General features: G+C 32.7%; 2 protein-coding genes across 5 annotated transcripts in view; one reads left to right on the top strand and one right to left on the bottom strand.

Annotated features, from left to right (window-relative positions):
* Nedd4 (E3 ubiquitin-protein ligase Nedd4) overlaps window positions 1–21,613 on the bottom strand; it is a 58,594-nt gene extending 36,981 nt beyond the window's left edge. Inside the window, exons 1-4 of one of the 4 annotated variants that reach the window (XM_085944046.1) lie at window positions 21,504–21,574; window positions 20,000–20,299; window positions 6,064–6,143; window positions 138–219 (exon numbers count right to left, since the gene is read on the bottom strand). In XM_085944046.1, coding sequence (XP_085800172.1) covers window positions 138–219; window positions 6,064–6,143; window positions 20,000–20,164 — 327 coding nt within the window. In that variant the 5' untranslated portion in view covers window positions 20,165–20,299; window positions 21,504–21,574. Of the gene's footprint in view, window positions 1–137; window positions 220–6,063; window positions 6,144–13,507; window positions 13,876–19,999 lie in introns of those variants that run through there. The other 3 variants (XM_085944044.1, XM_085944047.1, XM_085944045.1) reach the window with 3 other exon arrangements.
* The window catches only part of LOC147074236 (uncharacterized), a 626,724-nt gene that overhangs the window by 292,366 nt on the left and 312,393 nt on the right, over window positions 1–21,965 (top strand). The gene's annotated exons all lie outside the window — the stretch shown is intronic.

The following is a 21,965-nucleotide window of genomic DNA, read 5'->3' as shown; positions in this document are numbered from 1 at the left end:
ACTACAGATAACTGAACATATGCATTACAAAGATAACAACAGGAGATATAAATTTATCAGATTTTTTATATCAAATCAGTTTGATATGTTTAATAAATAGAAAAGATATTAATTTTATTGGATGCATTAATATTCACCTTCTTCTTAGTCTTGGTAAAGACGGAATCCACGACGATGTCGCCATTGATTGTGTGAAGATCCACCCGCACATATGGATCACTGGAAAAACAATCAAATTATTAATTATTACTAGTGACTTGTTAGGACAATAGCTCCAATTTAGGGCTACCATTTCTGCTTTGCTTAACCCTTAGTTTGTTTATTTTTTTTGTAGTAAATTTTATTTTTGGGGACAGCATAGCTGCTTCACAATAGTGTCATATGCCCCGGGGGCTCTATGCTGTAACTCGGGACATTGAAGGCACTCGCAAAATGATGTCATTGTGACGTATGCGCAATACACGTATCGACGCGAGGCACCCAATGCGCATGCCCACCATAGATATTATTATGCCCACACACTTATTTGCGTATGGGGACAATTGTTAACGATACTATTTGAGTAGCATAATTTTTTCGAAGAGTATATGACTCACTCTGGTACGGTCGACAAATACATCGCAATGATGTCATTTCATTCAAGTCATCCATCACGGAAATAGGCTCTAAGTACATTATATCTATTATAGTAACTTTGAAAGAATACAAATACAAATAGCTGATTCTACGCAACGGTAAAAGAGTTATTTCATTAGAGTTAGACATTTCGGGTGCATGTTAGTTACGGTTCAAATATATTATGATGCACGTCGAGTACTGTCATGCTGTTATGGAAACAAATTTAGTCTATGGTTTCATCATTCCGCAGAATATTTTGAACGATCACTATCTCTATAAATTCAATGATGGAGAGTACCAATTCTGTTTCATGTTTCATGTTTTTAAAGTTTTACTGTGAGGCCAAAGACGTTGAATCTTCCTTCAGATGGAGCCTTCTGTGAGTCCGCTATTAAAATAGTTGAAGGCAATTTCAGTGTAAATATCAAGTCTTGTGTCTGCAAGAAACAAAGTGAACCCTTGATGATGTTCTTAGTTTGTATGAAAGTTAGTGTTCCTATACTCAATCTGATTTAGGATGGCAGGTAGCTTTAGTAAAAAACATGCTGTCCCACTTTGGCATTTCTCTCACGCAATGACCAATAATAAACCAACGCATGATATCTAATATCAACATTCAGCAGTACCAAGTAACATTTTACAGTTTGAAATTTTTATTTGTAATGCTCTTGTGCTATGTTCTGATAATGTTATCAATTATAAAAAAACAAGTTATTAAAGGACAGTGTTGTGTGATTTACGGATGTCACATAATATTAACATTATGTCAAATACGAAGATATAATGTTACATACGATTTAACTATCTGACTTCTTACAGAGGATAGACTATAGTAGTCCTTTTACGGTTATCACTTTCATATGTTTAGGCTCCATCTCTATACAAGAAGGTTTTCTTCAACATCTTTGGTCTCGTCATAATTATATCCAGTTTCCTTTAATATAAGAATATTTCTCCATTAATTCTGCAATTGATTCCATGTGCAGAAACTCATATTGTTCAGGAAACAAATAAATATTACGTAAATATAAGTAGGTAAACTGTTAACTATGTGAATGAATGAAAATAAGCGATTACTAATATACATATATATATTTTTTTGATTATCCGGACTGTAATTAAAAATATAGGTGACATAATATAAGTAGCCATGTGGGACAAGCCGATGCGACACATGCAATATAAGAACAGTCGACACTAGCAACATACTCATTAGCCCTGCCCGCTTATTGCACACCTTATTTTGACTCTGGTATAGTAATAATAGCTTTGTGATCAAATTAGTCCGGATAATTGAGGTTCTACTGTATTATATACGATGAGTAAATGAAACTTAGCCCTTTGAAGCCCATATGCCTGTAAACCAGCAAAGTATATCCCAGTAGGACGTTTTAGCAGCTTGATCATCTATCTACTGTCATTGCCCTGCGGCTTATGAGTTAAGAGGAATGTAATACTCATGTTCTGCTCTCATTAAAATTTGTTATGTTTCCCTCACATATGACATAATTTCTTAGATGGCAATTTACTTGCATGAGGGGAAACTATTGACTCACTCAGTGCTACAGGTTATCAATTGAAATGAGATGTTTTTTAATATCAGTATGAAATTGTCATTTAATTTTGGGTAAGCTGGCTTTAAAACTTTACTTTCGAAAATTGTTATGCTGAAGCATAAAACAACACTGAAGCAATGCAGAAATACCCAGAAGTTACGCGATAGGTAGGTCGGACAAAAATCGCATAAGTCGAATTTGCGTAAGTTGGGTACAACTTTGTATATTATAAATACATATAAATTTTGTTTAATTGGGACCAAGGACTAACAAAAACACTAGTTTAGAAGAAAAATATTTAATAAAATTGCAGTTAAAGCAAAATACAAAAAAAAAAATGAGTAACGTAAAAAAGTTACTTCAATATCGATAGCTTCATAAAATCTAACAAATTCGTTTGATGTTAAAATCCTTGATAATGTTAAGTTTACATTCCTAAGGTATCGTTTTTTTTCTTACTAGGTGCAGGAGAATCAGATTTACTTCGTTTGGATGACATAGTTTTTTTAAAGACTTGGGAAACATATAATGATGCGCGAAACGCGTCCAATGCGTATTTCAGCAAGAGACACACTGAAGATAGTTAGCAGCAGTGTTGCCAAACGAAAAAATCAAGAACTGCATAACTCCAAGTTCGCGTAAGTTGGGGTATTACTGTATATACATAAAAATAATCGTCTTATAATTAACAGTTTCCGTATACCATTTGGACACCCTTTTTCCTCAGAAAACAATTTAACCAGCAGAGTTGACTGGATTTCAGATTGGATGAAAATCAACTCAGAGCATTGTGTTAGAAACAAGAGGAGCTTGGGCTTCAAAGGATTAAGAACTGATATTACGGAAGTCGCAATTATATCTTGTTCAGGAAAGATGTGCAAAGCAGAAATTTAATGTTTTATATTTCATGGCTTTTTTACAAAAACTATACAATTTAAGCATGTATGTTGAACAATGATAGTTTTACTCTAATAATTATTATAATGATAGAGTTACTATGTATATCAATTCTAACGACTCACATATCATTACTGCTAAAAGCAAATCACTATCAGAATAAATGGCATGGCTGTCCTAAATATAAACACCGTATAAGCCATTTTTGACAAACTGACATTAATTATTGCATAGTGCAGGCACCTATCATTTGAATTTCTACGTTAGATTGTTATGTTCAAAATGAACATAACCAACATTCATACTCTGGCAACCCCGACGAATATTTATGGTCACGTCATGGAGCGTACGCCATTGCACAGATGTCGCTGTTAGAATTTCCGGCCGCAACGGACGTCGCGAGGTGCGAAAGAAGCAACCAGGCTTTTTGATTCTGTCTGTCATACAGTATAGTCATGCTCTGCTTTGGTTTTACCCAACTTATAATGGACGTCACTTAAAGCAGCACGATTGCAGCCGCAGTGCTTCAAGCCTCTGTGTCGTTCCAAGTTTGGTATTTTAAAACTATTATTATTTGATTCACTTATCTTCCAATGTTTCTTTTAAAACTTAGCTGCTTGCCGTTATTATAGTATTTCCTTAATAACCTTTTAATGTAATATTCTTGTTTTTTTGCTATAATATAGTTTCGGTCAAGTACATAAATTGCTCTTTCATTTATTATTTCCCCTTTATTCCACACTGCTATATAATTATAATCTTTCACGGTATCAAGACCGTGTGGCGTCCAGGACTTTAATATGCTTTATGCTTGTTGCTTATGTCTCATGCTCAGCACTTTAACTTTATACTCTATTCCATCCAATCTAGAGAGACTTCTCTTTTTCTCCTTTTATTTTGTAGTTGTGACGATAAGGATCACAACTACAAAATATTAATATATCAAGCTAAAAACTCAGTTTAGTATATGGTGAAATACAGTGGAACCTCTCATTTCACTGTACTGTGTATAATATAGAAGGACATAGATTTAGAGGCCATCCATAGGCTGAAACCGTATGCAGTTTAGAATCGTGTGCCATACTAAACGTATGATTTCTGTTCATGAAAATATATTTTCACTAAGTTTTTAAGTGTAAGTGTATGGTATAAACGGATACAATCAGATGCTTATAATATACTTTGTGAAAATATATTTCCATGAACAAAAAGCATAAGTTTAGTATAGCATACGGTTTCAGTCTATGGATTGGCTCTTAGTAATCAAACTCTCACGAATATTTTACATAACGGAATACATGTAGAACTACACCTTTGTTTCAGCAAGATAGGTCCAAAATAAGTGTTGAGGTTCTTTTATTCATCAGTTCAGTTATATGTTCAGTCGTCGGTTCAGTTTTGAAATGGCTGTGTATTTAGACGATCAGTCTGACAACCCTAAAAACTGATACGATAACTGATGGTAACCCCATTCGACCACGTCTCAGTTTCAGTCGGACGCTTCAGTTTTTGCATTGACATCAGTTTAACTGACAGCTCGACTGAAATGGAAACTGAACGGACAACTAAACTGATTGTTTAAAAGCACCTTTACATTAGAATCCTTAATAACTCTTGACGAATAAATTAAACATAGCAAAACAAAAAATATACCACTGTGTAGACAAAGGAGTCCCCTGACGATGATAAATATCAGATTTAAACAGGTCGGACCCTTAAAGTCGACAAGACGGGCAGACGGAATTAAAAATATATTTATATATGTTTTTTAACGTTAACCTAAATATTGATTAATTTAAATTATCAGAAAATTATATTAAAATGCATGCTTCATATCTATTGCCAGATACTGTTAATAGGAGTACACTCTTCCTTAAGCAAGAGATAAGAGCACAATAACTGTACTACCTAATATACTAGACAAGGTTCTTATATTATATTGTTGTAAAACTACATTAGGTAAACGTTTTAAATAAATCGTAAAAAATATAAAGCATCGAACTACATGATATTAACAATAAAATTAAATATAATATATTCCTACTACAATCTTATCTATGAAATGATGAGTGATCCAACTTTAAAAAGAAATCAACAACATGCTTCAAAAGTCAATATAATATTTTACATATAAACTAATAAAAAATAAATTTAAATTATTAATGCAACTACTACAATATACGTTAATGATTGGTATTATTACTTATGGGAAGAGCATTTACCAGAAAATCTGCCTGCGTTTATCCATTGGGCAGCATTTTTAAAATAAATGCATTGCGTTACTTAACTAGATTTCAACACCCTACTTTACAATGGTAAATATTGATTTATTTACTATTAGACATACAAAATAAAGTTTGTAGCCCTCAAAAAATTTCATGATTTAAATATAAAATTATGTTTCAGATAAAAAGATTAATAAATATATATTTATCAAGTCAGGAGTCATATCAAATAAGTGATAACAAGATATTATATTTAAATAATTGTGTAATTCGTTTATATATCTATTTATAAGCAATAAAAGATGATCTTTCCCAAAATAACCACTAAATATTTACACATAGTTTCCTCCGAATATATTATAATCGACGAGATATGATTTGTTGTATCAGAGATAAAACTCATTAAGTAAATTCTTAATCTATTGCACTTAATACGTTTTACGTCTGCAGATCTATTCCAACGTAATACTTAACTCCAAAATTTAAAAAAATGTGATAAATATGCCATGATGCATAAGTATCTTGGGGTTATAAAACGTCAAAAAACCGTGTGCTAGAAGCACCTCTGCCAGCTGCGTTAATAAGATAAGCCGGTGAACTGTCTTCATTACACAAAGCAGACGCAAGTAATTGAAAAAAAAATTGTGTGGGAAGACCACGATTTTGCTGGTTCGGTGGCTTACAAAGAGACTTGGTAGGAATTATCAACTGGAGAAAGAAGTGAAGAAGAAGAAAGTGACGAGAGGAAGAAAAAATTATCATCTTACCTAGCTCCAAATATGTCTTTTTTGGCGAGAGTGTGCCCCGCAACAATCTTTAGTCGCAGTAGGCATGTGTTGTCATCAGCCTGAAAACAATTAGAAAATAACTTGATTTACTTGTTTGATTAATAATCATTGTTACTCACAATATCGTGGTTATTAGTTGTGATAGTGAAATGTAAAAATATACATCTTTGCTAATGATGATAATTTCAAATGTGTCAGAGTTTGTTCCAGTTTCTCTATACCAGTGGTCACCAACCTTTTTATCGCCATGGACCGGTTAACGTTTGAAAATTTTACCGCGGCCCGCTGAGGGGGGGACGTTGATTGTTTATATTTTAGATAGTTTTGGTTTAAAATTTTTAATTTAGTTGTATTTAAACATGCCTTCAAAATCAAATACAGTTACACCAAAAAATGAATATAAACTGATTTAACATTTTAACTCACTAGAGTGCTAAATCAATGAGAACCCTGAGCTTGTTTCTTTGCAACGAGACGGTTCCATCTGGGGGTAATAGGAGACAATGACACCCAAAGTGTGTTGCTTATGTCCAGTTTATTCCGTTGTTTTGTTTTGGTTGCTGTCATTGCAGAAAACCCCGTTTCACACAGATAGGAAATGGCAATAGGGATTCAAGTGTTGTGGTGGCAATCTCAGGGTATTCCGCCATGACTTTAATCCAGAACACCGGCAGAGTTGTTGTCTCCGCCGCCGTCATTTGCAATCTCCAGCAGTTGATCTTCTTCTTGCACAGACATGCTAGATTCGCCTGGTTTGTTGACAAATGGGTCGCAGATCCATTCCTTACCAGTTCGTGGGTTTTTTGAAGTTGGAAAGTAGCGCTCGAACTATTTTAAAAGCAAAGACAGGTGATTGTGCACCAACTGGGGGAATGAATGCTTAGGCTCAGTCTCGTCCATGGAAAGTCACACAAACTCGAGAGAAATACACCACAGTAAATAAAATGGATGGCGGCCCGGTTCCATTTGATCCACGGACCAGGGGTTGGGGACCACTGCTCTATACTAATTATCTGCAATAGACTGTAACTGAGCTAGGATTGTGATGTTTGAAAACACAAATTTCAATATACGCATTATTTCTTTATGACATTTCGTCAGTCATCTTGTAAGCCACACAAATCGAAAAACAACTTATTTTTCAGAAAAGAACAAACCTTATAAAATGACAATGGTTGTTGAGATTTACTTTGTTTGAAAATTTTTCTGTTATAATATGGACACAGGTTTTGTGGATTGATTTTTAAAATGATTGTGTTATGGATGTAAGAATCTTACACAAAATTAGATATTCAATAATGATAAGACTGACAATATTGTCTATGATAAAATATGAGAACATAAATCAGGACCAATAAATACTTAAAAGAAAAAATGGCGATGTGCAAATATTTTCACATGCTTTACCTGGACCACCTGCCATGTCTTTAGAATACGATACTGTGGTGTAGCGAACATGTAGAGGCCATTCGACATTGTGCCAGGAGAAATTTCCTTTGAGAATAATTACTTCATAATTATTTTTAATGACATCAGATAAAAAAATTCTGTTCAAAACAATTTATGATTGTTCTTTACTTCAAAAATCAACGAATAGTAAGAATTAGTGTCCACCATAATACTTTTAATTGCCATGGAATATGCCTGTAAACACGCAATTTCCACCGTTTATAAGACAAATTTTTATCACAAAGAAATGCATTTAGTTATGTTTTCTAATGGTTTTAATGTTTGAAAGTTACAACAAAATATTCAAATTGTATTAAGATGGTACTTCGGTGAAACGGCAAATAATTTCCAACTATAGATGCAACGAAATTTCGGACTGGCTGGCAATCGGAGAGCGAAAGTGGAGCTGTGAACACGTCATTTTGTTTTGTGATGGCGACGGGGGAATTAATTCTTAAATTGGGTAAAGATGACTAAAAAACGTTACCCATTTATTTGAAAAAGAAAAAATGTCAATGAATATATTATTATTATTAGTAATAGAACAATAAACATAACATTAAATGGACGCATGTCGACTTTTTATGACAAATTATATTTTGTTCTGCACGTGTCATTTGCACAATTTTCGCGTCGCGTAGTCACGATCGTTTTAGACCGTGCCCCAGCTGAAGTATAGCCTCAAACTAGGATTGCTATGAAAATATTAACAATATTTGACACACTGTGTCAATGGGGAATAAAATGCTTTCATACAAGGCAGTTACATGTTTGAATCCCATTTCACACATAAACAAGTACTTATGTGGTAATGTGAATACCAATCCTAACGAATTATTTAATAATGTCATTTGTATCCGTTTAATCCTCAGCACATCATATTCTTCCTGAATTAGCGGTAAATTCTAAATTGTAGAAAAAAAGTATGCCTGACACCATGGCCATCACATCCCCAAGTCGGCCCCCAGGCTAGGATATGTAGCGGGCCACCCTACCTATAGCTGAGGGTAAAGGCAGTATGACACTCTGCCATAACGTTTTCCAAAACGCTGTAAAATTAAGGTGTTTTAATATGTACGTATATTTGAATCAGAGAGTTGTCGAGTATCCGCACGCAATTAAAAATTGCATCGGATAATCACATATTTTTAAATATTCACATAAGTAAAAAGAAGTAAAGTCAGGCGACTTTTTTACATTAGAGAAAAAAATGGAGTCCTTCAGATGGCGATACAGTTGCCTAGAAACCTCGGCCACCGTGTTGGTATTAGACAGTATATCAAAAACTTGTTTGTAAGTACAAAATTTATCTGATTCATAGGACAAGAGTGTATGAACTTGAAAATTTATGAGTTCATTTTTAAGATTAATATTAAGAATTAGAATAGAATAAAATATAAAATAAAACCGATTCAACGAATGAAATAATATTCTCATTTTAATGTTAACGAAAGTCTTTCTTTTGGTAAAATACTATGTCGCGGTTTGTTAACTTTCTTCATAATAACGCTATGCATATTGTGCATTAATCGCGAAATATATTAGGGTGCATGTCGCATACTATCACGTGACGTCGCAGTAAGCTGCCGCAACAGGAAAATATGTGTTATGTCATTTTTCTTGGTGTTTAAAATGTTATCAGACTGATGCTCCCATCCCGTAGCACATTTTGAACCTTTAAACGAACATTGTCACTGTCGAAACCACCAGAACAACAATGAGGTCACCTCACGTTGTACTGCACTGCATAGAGACCTGCATGACTCAGTGAACGTTTTTTATCATTTTCTACATGCCTACACATTTTCGAATCATGTCAAAATCGCGTCTTTTGTTTTTAGCGGTTGGCACCATGTATTTTCTATAAGAATGTTGTCTATTATCTATGGTCGATGGGTTGGGCTCTGTTCAAAAAATTATTGAATTTACAGACTCGTTACTAGATTATTTAATTTACAGAGATCGTGTTCGTTCAAAATATTCCGCAAAATGACGAAACCATAGACCAAATTTGTCACCGTGACACCGTGATAGTACGCGACATGCATCTCAATATAATCACAACTATAGTACCTATTTCAAATATTGTACCTACGTAGTATGCAAAAATAGTTCTGTACCTGAGAAAATACAATTTAAGATTTGTCATGCCCTCAAAGCTAATGTAATTCCAACTCTATTGTTTTAAGAATTTCTGGTTTCTGTTATGAACAAACTCAAAATGTGAAAATCTATGATTAACTCATTTTCGGCAAAACACAGTTACATACAGTGAAGTTAATACAAAAATATTTGTTTTTAATAAACGGTAATACTACTTTTTAATGCGTAAAATATCACTCAATTTACTAAACAGCCTGCAATACTTAGTAAATAAACGGTATTTTTCAATTTTCTCGTATACATACTATTAAATTTGTAAAAATCAAATATTATTGCAGATATTTAAGAAAATCAATTTAATATTGATGACTTTTATATTTTAGTATATAAAATTTATAATACCTGTACAGGCAAATGAGTAACCAAGCACTGATACGACGCAGTGGCAAGGGGTATAGGTTGGCTGTTATTATTTTGTTATTATTATTGTTATGCTGGCTAATTATGTCGTAACTTAACAGCCTACCTCCACCTCATCACTAATGTGTACCTACAGCATGTATACAATAACATCTACATCAGAGCTTGATGATTCCTAAAGGTTAAACCCGAATTGCTAAAATCAAGTCTTATGGAATAGTACCAAACTCTCGTCAATTACAAATTATAAATTTCCATCAAACCTGCTTCAAGTACCCACTCTTAGTCAATGGTATTAATAACTTTCATTGTAATGTAACATATCATACTACTATTTTTGAGAAGCCGCAATAATAATTTAGGGTCTGAGGATTTTAAAGGTATAGGTGACATATCAGTAAAAAATGAGTGAAGCGCTCTATTCATATCACTACATATCAGTGGCGAAGGGTGGAGGTAGGCTATTAAGATCCGCCATAAATAGTGCACACTAAACTTCATCAGTCATACGTATTTGTTTTCATTGAAATAAGACTACAGTTTACAGATGGTGTTGGGTAGATTTTAATATTCAATGAAACCTTGCTAAAACCAAGCCATAATAGATAATAGTCAAAAAAGACTCGTATATCTATAAAATATCTAGAATTGTGCAATTCAATCATACATAACTTGGATATTTCATAGATAGAAGAATATTTTTTATCGATTATGGTTTAGTATACGCATGGCTTAATGAATTTTTAAAAAATAAACCGACAATATGTGTAATAAGTATTATTAATCCAACGAAAACAAATATGTATGACTGAAAAAGTGTGCACAATTTTGTCGTATCGCCCAAAGTAAACCAAAACTATTGTGGTTTGGTTAGGCAAGGCTTAATTTAATTTTAAAAACTAACTAACACCGTCCATAAATTGTGGTCTTAGTTCAATAAAAACAAATACGTATGACTAACAAAGTTTAATGTGCACTATTTATGGCGGATCTTAACAGCCTACCTCCACCCTTCGCCACTGCTACATATCTATTTATTAAGTAAACAGATTAAATTTTGTTTTTAAAAAAGAAAGCAACAGTCTAATTATTGCTTTGTATGAAAAGTTATAAGCTTTTTATTCCTAACATTGGATTATATTCCAGAATCTACACATTACAGTCAAATATCCCGATTACACGTGTATGGATTTACTGCTGACAGTACTAATTATCGCAGCCATAACAGGCAACTGCATGTGTAGACATGTATTCTCCTGCAAGTTGCAAGATTGCATACGTGAATCAAAAAATTTCGCTGCAAACAGCTGGATTCACTCTACCAGTGATTTTGCTGTATTAGAATAAAAAGTAATAGTTTCACTTTCAAAAAGTTTACCAATTTTATTTCTTCGAAATTTATATCCGAACATTTGACATAGCTTTAAGATAACCTCAGAACATTAATTTCAAATGAATCATAATTTATGATTCATCATACGTTTGCTACACAAGTGCTCTATAGATGCTTAGAGATCAGTCTCTTTTGTATTATCAATACATTGAACACTACAAATACTCATTATTATCTGGAAAAATGTTGCAAACACGGAAGGAGTTTTATGTAGTATTTATGTATTTACGGTTCATGGAAAAATCAGTGTAGATAAAAAACTAAGTTATATTGTAATTCCCAGTGGCGAAGGGTGGAGGTAGGCTGTTAAGATCCGAGATAAATAGTGCACATTAACGCTTTCGCTGCTGAATAGATAATGAGATTTTAATTGCCCCCTTTAAAATGCACGTTAATTACATCGATCGGCCGCCTGGTCATTACGCACCGTGTGCGTCTTCCGCGTCCAAAGTATTAAACTCAAACATATTTGTTTTCATTGAACTAAGACTACAATGTGTAGATAGTGTTGGTTACTTTTTAAAATTCAATTAAAATTCAATTAAAATTCAATTAAAATTCAATTAAAATTCAATTAAACCCTGCCTAATCCACGCCATAGTAGATACTAGTCAAAAAATATTTGTTTATCTATAAAATATCTAAAATTATACCATTAAACCATACATAATTTTAGATATTTATAGATAAAAGAATATTTTTATCGATTATCGTTTGGTCTAGGCAGGGCTTAATGAACTTTAAAAAAAATAACCAACACCACCTGTAAATGTATTTTTAATTCGACAAAAAAACAAATGAGTGTGACTGAAAAAATGTCTACTATTTTTGTCAGATCGCCCATAGCATACCTAAACTATTATGGTTTGGTTTAGGCAGGGTTTAATTAACTTTTAATAACTAACCAGCACCATCTGTAAATTGTATTTTTAGTTCAATGAAAACAAATAAGTATGACTGACGTGCACTATTTATGTCAAATTTTAACAGCCTACCTCCACCCCTCGCCACTGGTAATTCCAGACTGTTTTTTTATGATCCTCCTCCTGATTACTCTATGATTGCTGCATTATACAATACTGGATAAACGAAACATCAAACAAATGATTAAACTTCAATTTCAAACACAACCCTTACTATTAAACATTACCGAAGTACTTATAAGTATGTGATAAAATAAAATGATTCACACAAAATTATTAATTGTTTTGTGATGTTATAATGATTTTATGAATATGTCCATGCATGTAATTGTCTGGTATGTATGTTTACGTTTACACAATCAACCTAACCTAATTATTTATTTATTATAAACAAAGCAATAACAACATAAATAATGTAGAATTATGCACATAATATCAAGTACATTTTACGTATTAATTACATTGTCTTTGATATAAGTAGGTATATTTATAACATGCATGTTCAAATTGATTGACATTGAGGATGTACAATATTTTTGTAAATTTTGGCATACTTACTTCCATAAGTACATACTTAAATAGGTAGTTAAACTACTAATATGAATCTGATAAGAAATTTAATTTTGTTACTTGACTAGATAATAAAAATATAAGAACACCTACGAAATAAACAGAATAATCATTTCTTATAAAATTACTTTTTATTTTATTTTATTCAGACAAGTTATATTAAAAAAAATGTGTTTTTTGCAAGCCAGACTTATTGAAATAATTAACAACTTGGTCTAAGGGTAATTATTAACACATGTTATAATAGTACAATATATTTTAATATAAGACCTACGCAACATCTATATCTAATCGTACGTAGACAATAGTAAGGACTCAATCATCAATCAATGTCAAAATTATTTTGATTAAACTTGTCAAAGCAGGTGGTAATGGTCGGTTGGCACAATGTTATGTTATGTTATGTTATATTTATTAGCAAGTAACTTTCGAATTGTAAACGGTACGCTCCATGAATGAGGGGTAATGTTTGCATACATGGAAGTACTTATTCCTCTTTGAGAATTGATAAGAGCGACGATCGTCTGACGTTTAAATTTCCGTTAGGAATGTGTAGTTTACTTACAGATTCCGTCTCGTCTGCGTTAGGAACGTAGCCATATTCAGTGTTTTGGGCCATCACCCAAATGTGTCTTTACGTAATTAACAGTCAGCAGCCTTCCAAACGAAAATAATATTCCATTTGAAGCATACGCGTGACAATTCCTCGGATGTATGTCGACAACGGACGATTTTTTTCGTTATCATGGACGAATTAGTAATCGACTTTGAAACACAATTAATTGATAATCACACAATCACACTTGACAAAATTGCAAGTTTGGTATAGATTTGGCATAATATGATTAAACAAATTTACATAAAAGCCTTCGAAACCTCTTTAGCACTACTGTCAAATGTCAAGAGATATAAGTGACACATACTCCTAGTGGTGAAATTAGGAACAATTTTTTTAGGTTATATTGTGTTGGTATCAATGATTGAAGCTGATCATCGACAGCTGAGCTCTCCAGCTATTACAAAAATAAATAATAGTTAAACTATTGTTTAGAACAATATTAATTTTTAATCGATACAAATGTCCACACGCACTTTAAAATTTATGTTTTTATTATTGTTTATAACTATGGTGTGTTGTCAAGTATTTTTGTTACAGCTAATATTATTCACATAAATGCAGCACTCATTTCTTAAAAATCGTTAATTTCTTGGATAGATTTATTAAAATTTTCCTATTTTATAATAAATTAGTGGATGAGCTGGTAGGTAGGTAAATAGTGCACAAAACAATAATTAATTACTTACCTACCTATTCATTCTAGTAGATACGTATATGAAGGTTGATAAACTATAAATATATTATTGTATGAAATAAAAAATATTCTTTATACCTATGTAATATATAATAAATACATATACCAGCGATTCTTAAACCGTCAGTTTACCTTACCAGTTAGGTACCTTTGATATTATAACAATCATCAAATCTACTAAAAATTACGAAATATGGTTCTCATTGTAACCAGGGCTAACAGGTCCGAATTCCAAAAAAATACCAAATAGGTACTTACCTACTACATAACATGACTAATACCTACCTGGGTGTCTCTTTCGGCATCTTTCGCGTAGGTACCTAAAGCATTTGTATACAACTAGCGTACATCTGTATATAACTACATAAGAGCTTCAAGATTCCTAAAGGTTAAACCCGGATTAAGTCCTATGGAATGGTACGAAACACTTATCAATTATAAATTGAGGCGTCTAATTACGAAAAGCGACAAGTCCACAATTCGATATTTGCAGCAAACAACGTTTTTATGTTTCAAGCTTCAATTATTTGTTTTAACGTAAGATTATTTTTTCCGTTGTATTCTATGTCGAAATTAGAACCAAATGGCAATTTGTTTCAGCCGATAAAGTCTTAAATGTAATAAATATAGGCAAAATAAAATTGGACATAGCGCTACTTGTACCTCACTTTTTAATTTATTCCGCATAAGGCACATATTTCCGTGGCACTGTCATGAGTTTACCAGATGCTACAGCATGGGAGACGCTATTTACAATATTGAATGTTCCCTCATTGGTTGACTTAAATACGCGCGAAATCAACCAAGCTTTAAATAATATGAAACACGGACGTGGCGCTTTTTGTAATAAATCGAGACTTTTACTTACTACTTTTCGTAGGGTTTTGTCGCGTTTTGGAATTTATAGATCAATACGTGTTGTGTAAAATTATTCAAAGAATACGTGCGTATTTTCTTCTCGATTTTGATCAAATGTGGACTTATCGCTTTTTGGAATTAGACGCCTCAATTATTAATCTCAATCAAACTTCCTTCAAGTATCCACTCTTAGTCAACGGTATTAATAACTTTCCTGGTATTCTTGCATAAAAAATTTTATTATTTTTATAGCAACATATCTAATTTGAATGCTTGACTTGTGCTCCTTCAAACACTAAATACTATAATAAACACTTAGAAATATTTTTTTTAACATAAAGTATTAAGTACTTTTACGGAATATTAAAAATATTTAATTAGATGTTGATTCATTCAACTTGGTTGCCTATGCACTTGGATCGCTTTAATCCTCAACTCTTCAATTATGTTAATAGCATTCAATTTACACTAATAACTGCAACATTTCCAATTTTGGATCCTTAGAAAAGCTGAATGATGTGGTGAACATATTTTATTTCTATTTCTTTTCTTTTTAGTAAATAAAATTACTTCTAGGTAATTACTGTTTGATATCTAATATATTATTATTTATGGACTTCTATATTGTGGCTGACAAGTCAGATCGCTATATGAAGTCTAGAAGTACGACAGCGGGGGAGTGAATATAGCTATGTATGTGAAAGAACGGGAGATATCGGTGATATTTTTAGTTCTCAAAGTGGCCACAATGTGACAGTATTTTTGTATCTGCTCTCATATGAAATATCTGGGCATCGCTATAAATTTTTACTTTACGAAGGCGTACACCCACTTTGCTAACCAGGATGTGTAGTAGAAAAATTCAAAGGAGAAATAATTTTTATGTATTAACAACATAATATACAAAAAATTATAACTACTAAGTTTTTGGAACACGGATCATTCAAATCCTATTCATGGAACTGGGAGAAAAATGTGATCATCATAAACACCCATGATCTGGATCACAACGCACGATAATTGAAAAATCAATGGGATTGAAAATGTGTCTAGGATTTGAACCCACAAATATTTCCCATTCTCTAAATTCTTTCACGGAGAAAAGATTTAGAGAATATTGATAAGTGCTTGGTTATGTATAATATGCGGAATTTTTAAAAAAAATTATACACTCATGCCGATGACGTGCTTTCACATTCGAACCTTGCACTGAAGTGCATATTACGCAATAAATTTCAACGAACTGATTGCATAAACTATCAATATAACTGCTAAACAAAAACAGTATTGCACAATATTAATGTTACACACACGTGTCATGTCGGTATTGCACAATATTGTAGAGTAATATTTGTAACATTGATTCAATAATTAAATCAATGTCCATTGAAGAGAACAATACCAACACAATTTGTGATAATTCGAAAAAATCATTTTTCTCTAAGTGGTGTAGCAGTGCCAGAGCGACTCAGGACTTTTTTCCAAACCGGAGCGCGCACCGGTACTTCATAAAAAATGATACTTACAATAATTTTAAATCATGTGACTATAGAAAATAAATGTCATTGTTATTAATTTGAACTTGAGACAAAATTGGGAACTTAAATAATAAGATATACAGTAAAATGTGAGAAATTCGATTAGTCAGTCCAATCACAATCTATCTAATCTAATATTGCCTAACGGCCACAGACACACGTCAACCACCAGATGTTGCAAGTCAAATATTCAGTACATGGACGGCCTTACAATCACACAACAGGCACACAACAACTAACAGCTGATGTTGCAAGTCAAATGTTCAGTACATGAACGGCATAGACATGGGATGTGGACTTGTGGCAGATACACAACTATTATTATAGTATTAATTATATTATTAATCGAAATATCAAAAAATATGCTTTTTGAAAATGGCAGGAATAGCAAGATTTGAAAAAACAGCAACCCAGCACTATTTTATTTAACACAAAACCACTGCTTTCAGCCTGTTATAAATGAGGTGATAATAATATGTACATGAGGACCTCGACTTTCGCACATAATTGGTTCCTGAAAATGTGTGCGAATGTTGAATGTTCGAAAGTAGAGGGAAGTAATTTTTTTTTTTAAATTGTGTGTATTTTAAAATATGTATTTATCAAGTAAATATAACATGTTTAAAAGGCGTTTAAGAGACATGTTTAAGTAGGGTTTGCGGGTGTTTCCCTTAAAAAGTTATCAAGAGTTAACTGTTTGCCACTCTTCTTTTTCTTTTCTTCGTATAATATTTTATAACATGCTATGTCTTTATTGATCGCCCTACGCACTTGAGATATGCGTTCTCCATTGGGATCACAATCTTCCATAATATTTAAAGTTTGTCAAGATGCATGAAGGCTTCATTGTTAAAGTCTTGATGATTTTATCAGCTTCTTCTTCCTCACTTTCATTATATATTTCATTTTCGTCAGCCGATTCTCCAGTGAATTTAATATTATGAAAAGAATACCTCATTTTAAACTTGTTAAACCAACCGTTACTTGCTTGAAAAATCATGTTAGAATCTTCTTTTAATCTAGCCTTCCAATCTTTGTGCAAACTAAGAGCCTTCGCTTGAATAATTGAAATACTCAGAGGGACATCTTTTTGATGTTGGTCATCGATCCATGATGACAAAGATTTTTCCATTTCATCCATAACTATGCCGTGTCTTTTGGAAACAATCTTTAAAGATATATTTCCTCAGTTTTGAACGTATTCCTTAATTTTATTTTTATTTTTCAAAATTGAACATATCGTAGACCTGTTAGTATCATACGAATGTCCGTTGAAGCAAAAGATTCGCCGCTATCAAAACGTCTAATAATTTCCATCTTTGCCTCGATCGTGAGAAGTTTATGAGTCCTTGATTTCTTTTTGTTCGTATCAACACTACAGTTTTTCTGTTTCTCACTCATGTTTATAAATTTTTAGGGTGAAATACCTATTTCAAATGAATAAAATTAGCAAAACGCACAACATGACACGCCCGCACGCGCTCCTGCGCAAGACTAAACCTATCCTAGCTAGCTCACAAGCAAAGTGACGGGTGCGAGCAGGATGCAAGTGACGCAAGAAATGCACTTGCTTGTGAGCGAGCGAGAAGGGGATACCTTAACCCCACGGCCCACAGCGCGACGTTTTAAAAAAACATTTTTTAAATGTGCAAAATAGCGAATTGTGCGAAAGTCGAACGTTCGTAAGTCGAGGTCCGCCTGTATAGTAGGTGTCGATACTTTCCTTAAAAGTTTAGATACGCACCTGACTTTAAGAGGCCAATTTCAGCAACCTAAGCTCAGTGAGAAAAACATAATATCGTCACCGTTCAGGCAAAAGTAACCAACCCTGAAAATGGCAGTTTTGAGTTGAGTATGTCACCCGAAGCGTAAAATTATGTTCTTTAAGATGCAAAACTCACCTCGGTGCATTAGTTAGTAAAATTTTGCTTAAATCCGAATTATTTGTTTTTCACTAAATGACTTTCGATAAAATCTTAACAAGCAAAAGTCATTATAGATGAATAGACATTATTGACTCTATAAAAAAAAAATCCTTCGTTATAAATATACAAGCAAAAGTCACTATACTATGGATGGTGAGTTTTACTGATGCTTCTTTTGGCTAACATTGTTCAGATTATTAACAAGCAAAAGTCACCAAACCATAATTTGAGCTACCTTGCCTCCTTTAAAACCTTCCAGATGTTTTAATTAGCATCAAAAAGTAAAAGTACCTTAAAGAAATTATTAAGAAGACATGAGAAAATAATTTAATGTAGATAAAACCTTAAAAACATTAAAATCTGATTTTTCCTGCATTTTCAAACTTTCAAATTGCGATATCTCAAAACTATGTTTTTAGGGTTGGTGACTTTTGCCTGAACGGTGACGATATATTAACCTTATTAGAACGCGAAGTGGAAGAGAGAAAGAACATGTGATGTGTTTCTTAATACCTATACTTGTTAGAACGGCTACTTACCATTGATAACTCTGCATTGCGCTCTTACCTTCTAATCATTATTTTAGTGCTATATTCAACTGACTTCAAAACAAACATTTTGTACCTTTTACAATAGCTTAATGAGTTTCTATTTGCTGCGCTTATGGAGATAATCTTAAAAATGAAAAACAAGGGTTTCGAACTGTTATATTTTTCATTTCGGTTTTACAGTTTAATAGTTTTTCCGGTCTTTGATTCTGCTCTGAATGATTAATTTTTAAATGTTTTTATTTGCAATAAAAAAATATTTTCTACCACAGTTTAGAAGATTTTATGGTACTTGTATGATAGCCCGGCGCTACGCTCCAAAACGGCCGTAGCCATAAATTTTAAAAATAGTATATTTTAAATTATGAGAATAATGTCAAGATGCGTCACAACTGAAGTGAGGAGTAAGATCATGTTAACGTGTGTGCTTGAATATGTACCGAACCGAAAAAACTTACATATTTTTTTTTCGGTTCAGTTCTAATTTACGTTCCGACAAAAATAACGGTTTTTAGTTTTCGGTTCAGTTCCAGTTCGAAGCCCTGTGAAAATGATACATTGCCGACATTCAATTTGGGCAAACCCAATAATAAATCAGACAATTGTTATTCTGTATTTGATATCCAAGGAGTCGTTAGTGCTAATGTCAAACAATTTAATAGCCCTCTAATTATGTTTCAATACATTTCCCGGAAATTAGCAATTAATTCACGTATAAAAACAATATATAAAAATAATACCAGTTAAAAATATTTTTATAATTTTGAATTAGAACCTACACAACGTTTTAATTGTATACAATACAATAGCCAGGTATAATTTTATTGATGAGCTTTAAAGTAAATAAGATGTGGCAATCTAACAATATAGCTTACCGGAATCTGAAGTGATCTCCTGGGCTCCAGACCCAGGAGATTAGCAGGTGTTCGTCCCGTACGATGACCCCACGAATGTGAACGAGGTCTTTGCAAGTCCATCGCCCGTTGAGCAGGTGACACCGCCGGGGCAAATGCCGCAATGTGCTGAAGTGCACTCGGCATCTTCACTTCGCATTCCGTTACAGTTACACAATCCAACAACCACCACTCACATCCTGAGCGAATCACTAATGATTAGACCGACTGCACTTATTTCATGCTTAATGACCTCTCTGAGAATATTATGCTACGGCTGAACTGAAATATTATTCCAGAATTAAATTCAATACACGCTATCCTGCGAACTAAATTGCACAAAAAACTTTTGGTCAGTATCAATGTATTATATTATGTAGAATGAAGATAATTTTATTTGAAAATTACAAACCCACATTATGTGGGTATATTAAACGGAAGAGGAAAGATCCTGAAGGTCAAATTCATTAAAAATACGTTCATTTTAAATTAATTCCCACTGACTGTTGGGAATTTAAACCATTAATTAATTAATAAGCTCATGTGTAAACCAGAATTTTGATTCACAGACTTTTAATACGTAAATTTGTTTGCTATCATCCGTTTTAGGATGAAGTCTCAAAATTACATCAAAGCTTGTTATATACAGCATAATTTAACATTGTTTTGATGGACAATTTCAAGTCATACTAGTTATATTCCGTCAGCACTTTTACTAGTGTTAAAAAATAGAATTGAGTTCCACTAATGGACACGTTACTTGATTATAATTTAGTGGTCTGTATTGTAAATCTGATTTAACTCTTACACCATATGCAGACTTGTCTATTGACATATAGCAGGGGATACGTTCTCATATAAAATCTCAATACACTTATACCTACATCACAAAATTCGACAAACGACATGTGACAATAACTACTCAGATGAAATAAAATTGGATTTGATAAAATAGAAATGGTATGAAAATAAATGATTCATTATACGGAACGTCACTTTACAGCCAATATTCCAGGATCTCGGCTGAAAAGCGAGAGATTAGTGTGTTAAACACATTAGAGGAATACGTTAATACGAAGAAGTTAACGTAAATTTGTCATAATCACCCTCACTGTCATGTAGGTATAGTTTTTTTTTCAACTATGTACATAATTTATTAAGCATTTTATGTATATGTGACACCTATAGCAACGTTAGCAGAATAATAGCAGCTATAAAGTTCTACCACTCATTGATTTTTTCTATGGTTAAATAATGAAATTTAAATAACCAGTCAGATGTCCATGTACAGCATCATTAATAAGGGTCCTATTATTCTTTACATGCTGCGTATATTATTAACACAATCGTTACAGTACACTTTTCCAACACCAATAATAAATATTTCCATTAATGATATATGTTTATTATGTCATTAATATTTCACTGACTATCAAAAAAAAAACCCAATAATAACTCAGATAATTTATGAAAAAGATTGACTGACTTTGATTTGTTTTAGACACAAGAATAAACTAACCGGCGTTTTCCTTATTGCGCGTTTAACGATTTCTCGTTTGCAGATTTCAAATAACGAGATGAGAATCTGCTATCTGAGAATGGTCACGACGGCGGAGAGATAATAATTATATTCTTGTGTCAACAGTGTCTTTATCAAGGTCTGCATGAAGAACAAGTTATTACACAGATAAGGAGTACCAACCGCGTCGGCACACAAGTCTCGATGAGAGGTTATCAGGTAATAAAACAAAAAAAATAGTATTCATGCTAGAAAAGCATTCGTTCATTTTTATTATAACTTTCTTAAAAAGTCACCGAACATAAAATAATAATGATATAATTTGATAATTAATGAATTGGAAATATAAATAACATGAAATCTACATTCAAAATGATAGGCAGTGACTGTGTTTAAAAACTTAATTAAAAACATGATTTTTTTAACATA

Source organism: Rhyacophila brunnea, unplaced genomic scaffold (assembly GCF_057557595.1).
Source record: "Rhyacophila brunnea isolate RB1 unplaced genomic scaffold, BYU_Rbru_1.0 scaffold_16, whole genome shotgun sequence".
Taxonomy (NCBI): Eukaryota; Metazoa; Arthropoda; class Insecta; order Trichoptera; family Rhyacophilidae; genus Rhyacophila; species Rhyacophila brunnea.
This window is presented reverse-complemented; position numbering and strand designations above follow the sequence as displayed.